This window comes from Phascolarctos cinereus, unplaced genomic scaffold, assembly GCF_003287225.1.
Source record: "Phascolarctos cinereus isolate Bilbo 61053 unplaced genomic scaffold, phaCin_HiC Scaffold_3;HRSCAF=262, whole genome shotgun sequence".
NCBI lineage: Eukaryota > Metazoa > Chordata > Mammalia > Diprotodontia > Phascolarctidae > Phascolarctos > Phascolarctos cinereus.
Window position 1 is genome coordinate 162122507 of NW_027555736.1, and position 15701 is coordinate 162138207.

General features: G+C 39.7%; 1 protein-coding gene across 2 annotated transcripts; it reads left to right on the top strand.

Moving 5' to 3' along the window:
* Positions 1 to 615: 615 nt before the first annotated feature.
* LYSMD2 (LysM domain containing 2) lies at positions 616 to 14101 on the top strand. Of its 2 annotated transcripts, none has more exons than XM_020980830.2 (3): positions 616 to 1197; positions 12069 to 12397; positions 13518 to 14101. In XM_020980830.2, exons 1-3 carry the CDS (start codon positions 910 to 912, stop codon positions 13558 to 13560), a joined length of 660 nt encoding a protein of 219 aa, XP_020836489.1. In that variant the 5' UTR covers positions 616 to 909; the 3' UTR covers positions 13561 to 14101. The 2 variants fall into 2 exon arrangements, with proteins under 2 accessions (XP_020836489.1, XP_020836498.1); XM_020980839.2 differs by lacking the exon at positions 616 to 1197 and adding an exon at positions 2551 to 2675.
* The last annotated feature ends 1600 nt before the right edge of the window (positions 14102 to 15701 follow it).

Consider the following 15701-nt stretch of genomic DNA (forward strand, 5'->3'; position numbering starts at 1 on the left):
CAAATTAGGACTAAAAAAAAAGTCCTGGTACCCAGGTAAGATGCCAGTTAGCTGGCACCTTCAAAACACTGGTCTTCCTAGCATTTGCTACAAGTGCCATAAGGGCCAGGTAAAATGTCTTTAAGGAAGTGGATACTGGGAAGAAGTGACCAAATGCTGGAGTTAAATCGGAATGGGCTTGAGAAGCTGCGGGAATCCAGTTTTTCATAATGTACATTGGGAAGCTAAGTTAGAGGTCATCTGCAGTCAGAGAGGGTGGGGAAACTGGAAGGCCTTCGGAGGGGTAGGAAAGTGAATGTCCGACACGGTATTCTGTGGACCAGGCAATCAAGAAGGGAGGAATAGCAAAGTTCTCCGGCAATAGCCTGGACAGAGTTGATAATACGAGCTCTGTAGCCAAGGCTTTGCAGGGCCGCTGTCACAAGCAAAAGGTTCCTGCCATTGGGTAGCGTTTTCCCGAAGGCTTAGAATTCTAGGTAGGCTTCTCCATTTTCCAGAGGCCACAGTCGTTGCTAAAGACGACCTCCACCCCCACCCCCATCCCCATCCCCCCCACCCCCCTTTTCTAAAGCATAACAGCTCCACTTCCCCCGGCGGGGGTGGTGCCTTTGCCGAGCGTGCAGCAGCCAGGCAGTCAGGCCGGGTACTTGCCCCTCCCCGGGGTCAGTGACAGCTAGGCTCCACTGCGAGCTGTCCCGCCGTTGCTCTCTCCTCTCTTTGCAGGTTCCAGCTTGCTGCCGTGCACCGAGAGCCGCCAAGGAGGGCCCGGGCAGATGTCCCGGCCATGCTTCTGCTGAGCTTTGGACCCGGTCGCCTCCTCCCGTGGCCCCGGTGAAGAGCGGGGCACAAGGCGCCGCCTCGTAACGGAGCGAGGTTCCCGAACAGGCGACCCCGGCCTCGGCCCGAGCCATGGCGGACTTCTCGTCCGCACTGTCCCTGCGGGAAGGAGGCCCTCGCGCGGCCAGGCAGCCGGCCCTGGCTCCGGCGCCCTCGCCGCCTCCGCCACGCTCCCGATCGGGCTCGGAGTCCGAGGAGGCCGAGCTGTCCCTGAGCCTGGCCCGCACCAAGACCCGCTCGTACGGCAGCACTGCCAGCGTGCGGGCGCCCCTGGCCGCCGTCGTCTTCGAGCGCCAAGTGCAGCACCGAGTGTGCGCCGGGGACACGCTGCAGGGCATCGCGCTCAAGTACGGAGTCACGGTGGGTGAGAGCAGGGAGCCAAGGGCTGGGAGCTGGGGGCCGGGTTGGGGGAGAGCCAGGGCCGGGTGGGGGACCCCTGCTCCCTGGCCTGGCGTGCCCGGAATCCGAGGAGCAGGGGGCTCCAGAATGGGAGGCAGGAGTAAGGGGAGGACCACGGGGCAAGGAAGAAACCACAATGGCCAGGTTACCGAGCCTGTGATTACAAAGGTTATTTTAGCTGTTTGGAGCAGCCAGGGGTGATGAGTGAGCCAAGGCCCTGAACGTAATCACTGAATAGTAGTTGTCCAAGTGCCCATGCATGTGGGGTGCCACGCTGAAGACATGGTCCATGCCTTCTTGTCAAATGTAAGCGAGGATGTAAGTGGTGGCAATGGGGACCACTTGAACGTGATTTTCAGGCGCGGAGGCTGCACTGCTGTGTTTTCCTCTAAAGCAGAGCCAGGGCAAAGAAGATTGTTGAGAAAAGAATTTGGATTGTTACTGTGTGTGTACTTTTAAAAAATTATTAATATAGAAGCAGGGTGTGGCAGTGAGTCAGTGATGGCACAATTGTCCCTGCGGATAATTCGGTTCAATAGACTGTGCTTCTTAATTTAGATGTGAAATTACAGCCCTGAGCTCACTAGCAGCTGTGAATGTGACAGACACCTGTTGCTAAGCGGCAGCCAAGAGCTGCGGCCCAGGTGAGCTTAAGGGTAGATGTGTTTATTATAAATTTATCACCTTCTGGATATCTTGAGCATATTACCTTACAACCTTGGAAAGAACAGAGGGAGACTTCAGGGAATTTTTTTTTTAGGTTAAGAAATTATTTTTTAATAGGTCTGAGTTTCCATCGTTGGTGAAGGACTCTTTTTTTTCTTCCCAAAACTTTGTGGATCCCTTTTCGATGTTCTATCCTGAAATACCTTAGAAACATGAGAGAAGGAAAGAGTAGATGATCTTATCTATACTTCACTGGTAAAATGAGACTATCTCTTCTTTGCTAGACCAAAAAACAGAGACAGAGTAATCTGTCTTGCATACTTGTATGGGTATATATTTACCAATCTTTTCTTTCTAACATTTAAACACATCCTAGTATACTGTGTATCTAACATGCTGTAAGGATACCTGATAATCAAATGAACTCATTATTGTACCTGTAGGGAGCTCTCTGTGAAGTGCCGCAATGTTCAGTTATGCTATCTGGATTCCCCAGGGCTGGTTTTGAGGTCAGGGTCAGAGGAAGCCAAGAAAGCTGCCAGGTCACCCTAAATTTCTGTGTGCTGAAAATCAGTTTGTAGAATGGGCTTTCTTTGGTTGTGTATGACCGCAATGAAGGCTGAGAAATTCATTGGCATTATTAACCAGGTGCAGACCTATGCACCTTGGAGAATTCCAGAGGGTGCTGTTAATGGGAAAAAAAAAACCAGCCAAGACATACTCTACCACACTGGATGGTCCAGGAACAAGACCCTTTGAGGGGGGTCTGCAAGGTCAGTATTATTTTCATAATAAAAATAAGATATTTTAATTCAGAATATGGTAAATATCAATAGATATAGCCCATATAAACAAAAAGCTCTTGGGGGAGAGTCCTTAATAATTTTTAAAAGTGTAAAGGGATCCTGAAACCAAAAAGTTTGAGAACTGCTGTTCCAATGGAAGGTTCTCTGGAATTACGCTATTGGTAACTACGCCATCACTAAAGACATAGTTTTTTCCTTCAAAGATCAAGCCCTTGGAAATAGGCCTTTGCATTTATTTCTCTGTTATGGATTATCCTGATGACACACAAGAGAGCTTTTTAGATTACAGAGTTACTTTACTGCAATGTGAGGAAATCTCGGGATATAATAATAATAATAATAATAATATATGATATATGATATAAGTAGTCATGGTACATAGGTTATTTATCCTGCTTGATTAAACTTAGTACAGTGTATTTTTTTTTCTCTGCATCACTTCCAAATTCCATCCTTAGTTTTGTCCCCAGTCTAAATCAGAGCCCTCTTTCTGACTGCTTCTCTAATCATCAAGGAAAACAGTCTTCGTGTGTGTATGTGTGTGTGTGTGTGTGTGTGTGTGTGTTTTCAAGTCAATAACCATTTAAGGCCTACTAAGTGCAAGGCAATAATAGGCCCACACTGGGGATGCAATGCAGGGGCAAAAATGAAGTAATATCTGCCCTCAAGGAGCTTACAATCTGCTTTTTTCCATGCCTTACCCTTGATTTTAGTCTGGACTGTGTTATAGGCAGCTAGAGCAATAACTCTATGGATATCCTAGGTGGGAATATTCCCCAAACAGAAATCCCCCTAAACTGGAATCTGACTTGTAGTCTTTGTTTTGGGCACACTATTCTCAAGTCAGCCACCTTCAGCTATTTCTTGCTCTGGAACATTTCCTAAATTGATTTACCTCCTGGCCAATTAATGTATTCCTTGCTTATTATAAGTTCTCTTATCCCCAGTTTCTCTGCTTAGGTCCTATTAATCTTCATAGCCCTTTTGCAATTCTCTTGTGTTACAAATCTGGCTCTGTATTCTCTGTTTGACTCCAAAGATGCCCTCCTTACATTGGCTTTCTCAAAGCTCATTTTACATACCTAAGATCACTTGGAACTACAGTAAGAAAAAACAAAAACCACACACACAAAAAACCAAACAACAACAACAACAACAAAACCGAACCAGGTTACAATAGATTCCACAACTAGCTCATAAGCGCAGACCAAGGTTTTTCTACTTTCTGTTTCTTAGAGGGTGGAATCTATATCTGGGAAGACACTGTTTATTCTCTAAACTGGAAAGGGAAATTTGGTCTCAGTAAATACTTAAAAGTTTTTTTTTCCCTTAGTGGTAGTTCACTTTTCTTCTTAAGATAATTTAGTTGTAAAAAAAAAAAACTTTGGATTTTAAACATGCTTGGCACTGGAGACACAAAGACAAAAATGAAAATAGATTTGTCCTTAAGGAACTTGAATCCAATTGAGGGGATAAATTTGGTGTAGGACCTTTTAAGGCTTTCTATTGAACACTTCACCTTGTTCCTATCAGAAGCCTACCAGTCTAAGAAAAAAAAAAAAGAAGCCTACCAGTCTTATTGGAGATCTGTCCCAAAACTAGTCAAGACCTTTAGGAATAGTCTTCAGGAAGACAAGAATACTTTCCTGAGAAAGTTTCTATCTTGGGCTTATATTTGCTGTTTGAAGAGAGGTATTTCATCTTAAGTCTGCTCCCAGGTGAGACTTCTCTATGCACCTAGGAGGATCCAGCCCTTGCCTGACATACAGGTATTATTCCTTTGTACAACTGAGGGGAATTAGTCTGTGGTTTATGAACACATATAAATGATATTTTTGTGCCTTAGGGTACCCAGCTTCAGATCTCACCTTTGACCAACTTTTCTTCCTTAGAAAGGAATGAAGAAATTAACTTTCAGGTACTGTTCCTTACTGTTAAGGTATAAAGTATTTTAAAATTGTCCAATAGATTGGCTGGTTTATAGGATGCTGACAGAATGAACTCCCCAACCTTGACATTACTTTAAATTACCTTGTAACTTTACAATTCTTTGACCTTCTTCTCAATATTCTTTTTTTTTCTTTCAATATTCTTATAATGTCCTTATTTTTATTCTCTGGGTCCACTTCTAAAATAAGGAAGTTTCCAGCCTAGAAATATTACAATATATGTTAAACATGTAAATCTCCATTTTAAAAATACTGATAATAACAAACTAATATTTAACAACCAGTCATGTTAAACTATTCCATAAATATATAATCTACATAGCAATAAACAATTAATAAACAGATTAGCTAATGTCAGTAGTCACTAGCAGCATTATCAGTCACTTTATATCTATGATTATAAGAAAACACCTGTGGCTAGGAAAATAAATATTAAAATGCTAGCTATTAAAAAGTCTGAGACCTAAGCCCACATGTGCAGCAGTATTGCATATTATATTAGCAACTGATACATTCACTGTATATGCACAGGCACATCCAACCAGAAACCAAAATGTTTCCATGTTTGCTAAATTATTGTGGTAGAAATATTTTTCCTTTTCTAGTTTCACTTCCTGGATTCATTCTGGCGTGCCCAAGGTGGAGATTTGAAAGCAGATTACTTAAAGAAATGTTAGCTTTAACAGGCATTAAGAAATCAGGTGACTCACAACATATTCAATTGAAAACTGATGAGTATGTTGGGAACCCTAAAGTCTGAGCAAAAATCTCAGTAGAGCTCATGTGTGGCATTTTTTTCAGTGCTTGTGTACAACTCCACCAGAAACGATACCATAGGCTTTACATCATATTTACTAATGTTTGGCGAATGAATCACACCTACCTATTGACTTGAGCTTTGGAATTTCAAAGGATAAAAAGCATGCAGTTACAATCAATACATTTTGTGGTTGAGAGAGAAGTTGAAGAAAGCTTACCAACTAGCTATGACCTTAGCTCAGAGGGATTCTGGGGGAGAAATCAACAAGGTATGAATGATATCTGTGTTAATTTTTAAAAGCCCCAGCCAAGTGACAAGGCTTTTTTTTGAGAAATCTCAGTCAAGTCAAATTGAGTCAACAAGCATTTATTAAGCTCTTACCAGACACTGTTCTAAGCACTGGGAATACAAATTTAAGTAAAAAGAAAGACAGTTCTTGCTCTGTAGGAACTCATTCTAAGAAGGGAAGACAGTACATAAAAAGAAAAACTGGAGATGGGACCATGGTAACAAAGTCCTGGGAAGAAAGGATGGCTGGCCAAGTAACTTACAAATTAGCAAAAGCGTGGAGATCTACTCCTTTTCAAGTTGTTGAGAGACTGGGCAACTTGCCAGCGTATAGAATAACACTAGAGAATGAAGGTTCTATAAAAACAATTTACAGAAACAATCTATTGCCCATAGGAGAGCCAATTGGACTCTATGAAGAGTAATATAAAAGTAATAATGAGCTAGCTAAGATTTCCATCATTTATATCCATATTGTCTGAGTTAAACAATAGCTCATAAAGGAATGCTTCTAGTGAGGAAGACACTGCATACAGAAACTCGCCAAAGTTGGATGAGCCTGAAGAAGACCCCAGTTCAGCCAGTGTTGGGGGGACCTGAGAGGGAAGGCAATACTCAAATAGAGACCTATTCCTTTTCCTATATAAAATTTTATTTGTAGGGATATCTAGGGAAAAAAGATTATCTATGAAGGTTAGAGATAATGATATTCAGCCTTCACTATCAACAAGTTCACACACACACACACACACACACACACACACACACACACACACACACACACACACCCCGGTCCACGGTTCATAAAAGAACTAGAACCATTCTGCCTCTACTCACTAACTAAACTAAGTGATGATGTTATAGAAGAAACAAGAGAAATGGTTACTCATGGATTCAGAGGTTAATTCTTGCTAATGAATTATATCCAGTGCTGCTTTGAGATTTTTTACTGTGTATATACTGTACTATTTAACCATGATTACTATAGCTTGTGTTTTATCGTTTTTCTCCTTCCTTAAAGGAGCCTGTAACATGGTGCTTTCCATTATGTTATATGTACTGCATATAACATTAATGTGGATTTGGTGACCCTCCAAAATGATCTTTAGGGGACTGAAAATTGTTGGGAGAAATGTAATGTCCATTTTACTAGGCTCTCTCACAGAGACTACAGATACTGTTGCTGTAACTTTAAAAGAAGAATGGGATGTTGTGGAAATGGTAGTTTTAATTGCTATTTTGAAGAGACACTATGATGACTTGAGAAGATGGACAGTCCTTTTTTCTTGATGGAACAAAAAGACCAAATATCAGTGTTTATATGTGTATACAGGCATACACATATGTATACACTGTGTATACATATAAACATTATATAAAATGTATATAGGTATAGATATGTGATGTGCATGTGTGTGTGCATCTCCTAAAAATGAAATCTAAACTTGTCTGTTTAGTTGGTAAATAAGAATTTACTAATAAATCAACCATGGTGGGGGACAGACCTGTGATTGTAATAGGCATCTTTCACCACTGATGTAGGTCTGCAACTCAAATGAGTTGGATTTGTTTCTACACAGCTAGGAAGGAAAATCAGCATTTATTAAGCAGCAGGTGCTGTGCTAAGCACTTTACAAATATTATTCCATTTGATCCTTACAATGACCCTAAGGAGGTAGGTGCTTTATTACCCCCGTTTTACAGACAAGGAAACAGGCTGAGGGAAGTTAAATGATTTACTCAGGGTCACACAGCTAGTAAATGTCTAAGGCTAGATTTGAACTCATATCTTCCTGACTCCAGGTCCAGTGCTCTATCCATTGTGCCACCTAGTTCTTTCCAGCTAACATCTAGGGAAGGCCTTTAAAGCCCAGCACTCCATGGTATAGTCTGGGATGAAAGTTTGTGACGTGTGCCCAGGGTCATATAGCTAGTCTAAGTGCCTTGAGCCCAGGTTTTCCTGACTCCAAGTCAGTTCCTCTCTTCATTAGACCATTCTGTCTCTCATTTGGGTACACATAGGCTTTTACATTTTAAACCTCTATCTTTTATCATCTTTGTCAATTTGATGGGTGTGAGATGGAAACTCAGGTTTGTTTTAATTTTCATTATTTATATTAGTGATTTGGAGCGATCTTTCATATGGTTGTTGATTGTTTGCAGTTCTTGGAGGGTGTTCAAAGCACTTGATCACTGATCTCTTGAGGCTCAAGCTCTTATGTATTTGTGTCCACTCTCTGTATGTCCTGGAATCAGAGTTCTTTATCAGAAATATTTGAGGTACAGACTTCTTTTCCCAGGAGATGCTTCCTCCTCTTCTAGCTGCACTGATTTTGTTCCGAGTCACTTATTCTTACTGAGGCCCAGTAATCAAAAGTACACTAAGTGAAAGTAAAACAAATAAGAAACTGGGGCAGAAATTAAGAGCCCAAGCCAAGCCTCTGAGCCAAGCTCGAATCAGACATTTCTCTGCCTCCAGACAGACCAGGGAGGAAGATAAGTACTCTGTAGATTACTTAGTGTAAACTTCATGTCAAAAGTTCTCATAATGACGAGAAGGGCATGGGTACATTTAGGGGAAATTGTTCACCTCTGTGGGTCTGAAAACCTGGAAATTTCACTGTATGACACGATCTTCTACAGTCTGATCTCCCTTAATTTGAGTGACTTCCCTCTGAGCTTACCTCAATTTATCATATACATGTCTTGTTTGTACGTAGTTGTTTGCATTTTGTCTCCACTATTAGACTGTAAATTCCTTGAGGGGAGGGGCTGTTTCTTGTCTTTTTTTTTTTCCTTTTTTTGGTAACTCTAGTAGTAAAAGATTTTGGTTTATGTACAGTGCCTCACAATAGCAGGTAATAAATGCTTCTTGACTGACACCTTGTAAAACCCTAATGGCATCAGTTATCAGGTTCAGACATTATTCCTAAAATGCATTTGTAAATGGTTACCTATTTAGGGAAAAGGAGAGAGATTTAAGAGTTTTTACTTCACTTAGATTGTTTTCATAGGAGAATAGAGGTCGAGTAGTAGTCTCTGAATACACATTGATTGATTGTTAATGGTGAAAGCTACATCAGGCATTGTTCCTGGTTGGAGGCAGAGCCCTCTCTCCCAGCTCAGATTCAAGCCTTGGGGGAAATTGACTCTATCCAGGCAGCTACTGAATTGTTAGAAAAGACAGTTTTTTCTTGTTGGAAAACAGGGAAGAGAAATCCAGAGTGTAGAAAGAAAAGGAAGAGAGAGCACCAGCCAGAAGTAATCAGTTCCTTCTCTTAACTAATGTAGCACTTTCTCTAAATCTTGCCACACTTTCACTTTCTATATTGTGATACAGTTTCGTTTTCATGTTCCCTGCCTTACCTTCTCTATTTGACTATAAATTCCATTAGGGCAGGGCCTTCTTTGTACCTTCTGAACTTCCTCTCCTCTCCCATGCCCCTATGCCTTAAATATGAGTGTATGTATATGTATATGTATATATGTATGTGTATGTGTATGTATATGTGTATATATATATATGTGTAATCTATCTGTCTGTCTATCTTATCTATCTAAAATAAACAATTAAGTTTGAGGATAAGTCCAGATCTGGCATGGAAAACCTGGCCAATGACTCAAATTGTCTTTTTATTAAAAATTCCCTAAAGAGTAAATAGATCCTTATTTTTTTTTTAAAAAAAGTTTACATGAGAACGTGTTACTGAATGAGCTCCTTATTAATGATGTTACTTTTAAATTGTCATTGATGGTACTTACTCCTCTTCACCATTTGTGCATAATTGGACCGTACTGTTGTTTTTTTTCTTCTTACAGTACTTAGCACGTAGTGAAGGTTCTTCCCAGCAATCAGTGAATCAACAATCCTTAATAAATAAACTCAGAGATAGCACAGCTAAGACTGTTCAGGATCTTATTTAGGTGGATATGTATTGAGTACATACAAGATTCTTGCCCCCTGTCCCTGTTTAGAAACTTTCTTGATTTCTGGTGTTTTTCTCTGAATAAAACTGCTGTTCCTTGCTGTACTTTGCTTTTAAAAATTATTTATTTTTAACATTTTGTCTCTTACTTTAGGTGGAAAAAAACTAGCCCTCACAAGCATTTATTTAGTTACCTTGTGAACTATTTAATTTATATAACAGGATTTTAGAACTAAAAGCAATCTTCGACATCATCTAAATCACCTCTCTCATTTTATAAAAGAAGAAACTGAGATGCCTTCCTCTTCTAGAAGAAAAGTGATTTGCCCAAAGGAGTAACTGATAGAGTTGGATTTTCTTTTTTTTTTTTTTAGTGAGGCAGTTGGTGATAAGTGACTTGCCCAGAGTCACACAGCTCAGAAATATCATGTGTCTGAGACAGGATTTGAACTCAGGTCCTCCTGACTCCAGGGCTGGTGCTCTATCCACTGCGCTACCTAGCGGCCCTGAGATGCATGTTATTTCCAATATTATTGCATCTTGTACATATGCAAACCAAATCCAGCATCTCCAGAGTAAAGATTAAACAAGTCTATATGAGACATGGGGACTTCTCACAAAAAATAATAAAAAGACCAACATTATCCTCCATAGAGGAAAGAGTGGTAGATCTGGAATCAAAAGATCTGGGTTCATATTCCGACTCTAAGGGATGAAATGGTTGGCAAAGCCACCAGCAGGCTTCTGCAGTAGTCCAGGCTTGAGGTGATAAGAATCTGCTCCAGAGTAGTAACAGTGTTGGAGGAGAGGAGGGGACACATTTAATTAACAGGCCTTGGCAATAGATTTGATATGGGGCAGGTATATTTTGCCTGGTATGTAGTTGGTACTTAATAAATGCTTGTTGAATTAATTTGTTAGAAAATGGCATGTTCTGGTCAGTTGAGAGTTATTATTTATATAATATGCAAATCACTGGTTATTAGGCAATCAGAATAAACCTAACAAACTAAATATTTCTCTGACTCAGAAGGTGCTTCAGGACTTTGCAGTGCCAGAAAATAGATATTTCCAGTTAACCTAATGTTAAGACAATGAGATCTTAGAAAGCAAATTATGATTGTATGAGAAGATCCAGAAGAAAGGGAAGCTTTGGAACCAAGGTCAGACCAAAAAGGTTCACAGCAAAACAGAGGCAGAAGCATTTCATCATTTGAGTGAATTTTTTTTTCTTGTATTGAAAAGATGGATCCAAATACTTCAAGATTTTTAAAAGTTTGAAGACTAGTTGAGAATAATGTTGCTTGCTATTGCCAGATATTGCGGAAAACATTCCTCCACAGCTTCATAAAAAAAAAGGTTGCATGGCCAACTACCAGTGATAAAGGCTAGGTACAGTGAGTGGAGAAGGGACAACATGCCTATCTTAATTTTACTATACAGCACTTTCCATGCTTTCTCATTAACTTTGCCTTTCATTTCATAATTCTGTTTATTATCATGGTGCAGTATTCAATACGTCTGCATTTTAGTACATTTTATGACTTGCATAAAGGTATTATTTTGTGTATGCCTTTGTTATATAGGATAAGTGGAGTGGGTGGGGAGGGGCAAATTTGCATTACAAATTTGCATCTTTGTGTAGAGATCTGGGGAATGGTCTGTTTATAGAAAGAGAGAACTAACTGTAATCCAATCCAATAAACACTTCTTAAGTGCTTACTGAGTTAAATGCTGGGATACAATCAATAAAAAGACAGTCCCTGCCCTCATGGAGCTCACAATCTAATGGAGGAGGGGGAGACAACACATAAAAGGAGACAGGAAAGGGCTGAGGAGGAGCTTGCTGAATGAATAGTAGAATTAATTTTGAACCCAGGACTTTTGGCTCCCAAGTTAGTGGACCTACTTTGAAATCATACTGAATGGTATGAATACAAGGGGTCAGAAAGTGTAGCAGGAAGGCATGGACAGGAGTGACCTGTAGGAAAGTTGAAACTTCAGCTCTAGGGCTCTAAATTAAAGTACCTGCAGAAGTGTGATTTAAAGCTTCTACTCAATTTATGTTGTTTTTGTTTTTGACTAATTCCTCCTAAAGGCTATTATTTTTTATTTCTTCCTTTCTTCACACCCCTCCCAAAGAAGATGTAATGTGTACCTTAATTACTTAATTTCTATCCCATTCATGCAAACGCAGATGGGAGAGGATATATGAGCAAATGAAATTTTTAAAAAATGAAGGTAATTTTACTTTGAGAATTTCATGACATATAAGATAATTGGCAAAACCTTAGGTTGTTGGAAAACAGACTGGAAATACAGATTTAGAGTAATCATTGCAAATAATTTTTCCCTTTATATCTACTTTATTGAAAATACTAACTTTCCTGAATTTAAATGTATGTAACTTGCTATTTCCTTTTTTTACATATTCTAGATGGAGCAAATAAAAAGGGCCAATAAACTATTTACCAATGATTGTATTTTTCTGAAGAAAATTCTGAATATCCCTATTATATCAGAAAAACCTCTATTCAATGGACTTAATTCGCTTGAGTCTCCTGAAAATGAAACGGTGGACAGCAGCCATCTTTCTCAGGAAAAAGAGATAGTGGAAGGCCAAGAAGAGGACATCCCTCCTGTTCCCCAGGACTCTGATATCCAGTCCATTCAGTCTGAAGAAGTATCTGCCAAAGATTTTCTACAGAGACTAGATTTGCAGATCAAGTTGTCAACACAGGCAGCCAGAAAACTAAAAGATAGCAGGTAACAATACTCTTTCTAATGTCAGAGTCTCCGTGGCCAAAGAATAATCGAGTGCCCTTGCTTATTTAAATCTTTCCTTTTCCTCTTTAAAAATTAAAACTCCCTGAGTGTGAGAAGCACATTCACATATGAATTCTAAATCACATCACTGCATCCAGTTTAAGCCTTTCCTGTCTTCTTGCTTTGGTCTTTATTTTTAATTGTTGTGTATAAAATGTTTTATGTAAAAGAGTCAAGGCCTTTTTCTTTCAGGAGCACTGTGCCTGCCAATATGCTGGTGCCAGGAGTCAGGCAAGAAAGTAGACCAGCCACTTGTCCCCTCTGGGCCTCAGTTTCCTCATATGTGAAACAAGGATTTGACTAGGTTACTGACCTCTAAGGTGCCTTCCAGTTTTAAATCTGTGATCCAAAATGGAGATACTTCACTCAGTCTGAATTCAGGAGACCCTGATTCTCGTTCCAGTTCTGCCATCAGTTAGCCATGTGACCCTTGGGCCAAATCGCCTACCTAATCTCTCTGGCCCTAGTCTTTTGAGGGGATGGAGTAGGTGATCTCTGAGGTGTCTTCTCATTCTAAAATTCTGTAAAGTGCTCAGTGCTCAGGCAGAGTTTGCTATTCTGTGGTTAAGTACTAACACCTTTTAGGAAAGCAGTTCCCTAGAGGTTGGTGGTGAAATACTATTTTTCATTCTAGGAATAAATGCAGGAGTGGGAATATTTCAGAAAATTTAGGGTATTAATGGAAAAATCAGATTCACAAAACAAGTATTTGTAGTTCACTACAACCTCCTAGAAAGAAACTGCATGCCTAGATAGAAGATCCCCTGCTTTTCCTCAGAAAATAGATATTGAGATAGGTATAGATGTTTTTCAGTCATTTTTAGTGTCCAACCCTTCATGACCCCACTTGGAATTTTCTTGGCAAAGATACTGGCGTAGTTTGCCATTTCCTTCTTCAGCTCATTTTACAGATGAGGAAACTGAGGTAAACAGGGTGAAGTGACTTGTCCAGAGTCACAGACACTTGTTTTCAAATATTTGCCTTCAGATGTTCATGGAATGACTAGCAAGTGGATTTGTAGCTTTTCCAATTGTCTGTGTCTGTGTTTTTTACCCTCAGAGATGATGATAGTCCCTATGCAACATCCCTCTACCACAGTTAAACGATTAGTAGACCAGACTTTGAAGAAGAAACATTTGGATTTTAAAGAGGACAACTGAAGATTCAGAAGGCTATCTTTTGGATTAGTGTTGCAGATTTCTTCAAGTCACGCACTGGTAATTTCACAGCTGTAATGGCACTGAAATTATTTGTCCTTTTCTGCCTTCTGTAACTTGATATCCTCATTACAGCATGATAAGTAAACTTATATCCCTGAGCTCACTCTTTTGTAGGATGGCTTGATCTTTAGGCTGACTTTTGTAAATACTTAAAATAAAGCATTAAAGACTTCCCGATTTAAATGGTCAAGGTAAAAACATAATTTATCTTTGGAAAATCTGATAGAGAATAATTGCCCTTTTAGTGAGACTAGATTTGCTGTGTGTTTATAATATCTGATGTGAAATATACATATATAGATACATATATTTAGATATGTATAACATATGCTGTATTATTATGAAGAACCAAATTTATTCCTCTATTTTGAAAAATAAACTGAAAAGGTCTGAATGAGAAAATAAACTGTTTACATACTTAAATCTTTTATTTTTTTAAACAAAGGAACAACAATAGGCTTGTTGATAATAATATTTTGAAATGCAATGCAATATGACTTAGTAGATAGAAAGGTGGTCTTCTAATTAGAAAAGATCTGGGTTCAAATCCTACCTCTGACACATACTAACCCTGTGACCATAAGGAAGTCACTTCTCAATCATCCGGGCAATGCATTAGTTATCTGCATTAGTGGAAAGTTTCCACATTTACATAGTCAGTCACTTGACATTTATTAAACACCTATTACCTGCCAGGCACTGTTCTAAGTGCTGGGGATACAAAGAAAGATGAAAGATAGTCTGCTTTCAAATAGTTCCCAGTATAATGGAAGGGTCAACATGCAAATAACTGTAGAGACAAGAGACAGACAGGATAAATGGGAGCTAATCAACAGAGGGAAAGCACTAGCATCAAGGAATCAGGAGAGGTATCTACTAGAAGGGAGAATTTTATCTGGGACTTGAAGGAAACCAGGGAAATCATGAGAAGGGAGAGCATTCCAGGTGTGGGGGACAGCCAGTGAAAGTGCCCAGAGTCAGGAGATGGTTTGTCTCATGGGGGGTGGAGCAAGGAGGCCAGTGTTACTGGACTCCAAAATTGGGGTGAGTAAAGTGTGAGAAGACTGGAAAGGTGGTGGTGTTTTGAGCCCCAAACGGAGGATTTTATATTTGATCCTGGAGGTAAGAGGTGGCCACTAGAGTATGGGGTTAGGAGGGTGATGTGGTAAGACCTGCTCTTTAAGAAGAGCTGAGTGGAGGATAGATTGTAGCAGGGAGACACTTGAGGCATTGAGACCAACCAATCAGCAGGCCAGGTGTTGAGGTGATGAGGACCAGTACCAGGATGGTAGTGGTGTCAGGGGAGAGAAGGGGACATATGCAAGAGATGTTATGCAGCTGAAGTCAACAGGACTTGGCAACAGATTGTGTATATGTGCAGTTAAAAGTTTACAAAGCACTTTCCTTGAGAGATAGACAGTGCTGGTATTTTTATCTCTGTTTTACAGATAAGGAAACCAAGCTTCAGAGAAGATAAATGTCTTGCCCAGTGTTAGGTCTGAACACAGATCTTTGGATTCCAAGACCAATACTCTTTTCTCTGTTCAGTGGTGCTTCTATCATGTGCTAATCAGCTTTTATTTCAATTATAGATTTAATTAAGTTTAATTTTTAAAACTTTTTCTCTTGCAATTTGTCTGTTTTTCACAGATCTGCAGTATGGCACTAGAGAGTAATTGATAAGCAAGTAAGTTAGAATACTAGTAACTTTAGAATTTTCATATCACTTGCATATCAGCTCAGGTACAATGAGATCCATTGCTCCTCAATAGAGATCAGCTAAGTCTCGCACACTGGAAAATTGAAATAGATGAAGGATCCATATTGCCCAGATCACAACAAACAGTTGGATGGTCAGAGCCCATTGAGTTAGTACCCATAACTTGGGCAATTGCTCCAGATTTCTTAGCTTAGAATTGAATAGGAGGAAATAGGTTTTGGTTACATTTGAAGGAATGTGCAACATTCCTAACAATTTGAAATTTGCAGACACAAAAGTCCATATTTTTAACCCTAGTATTCT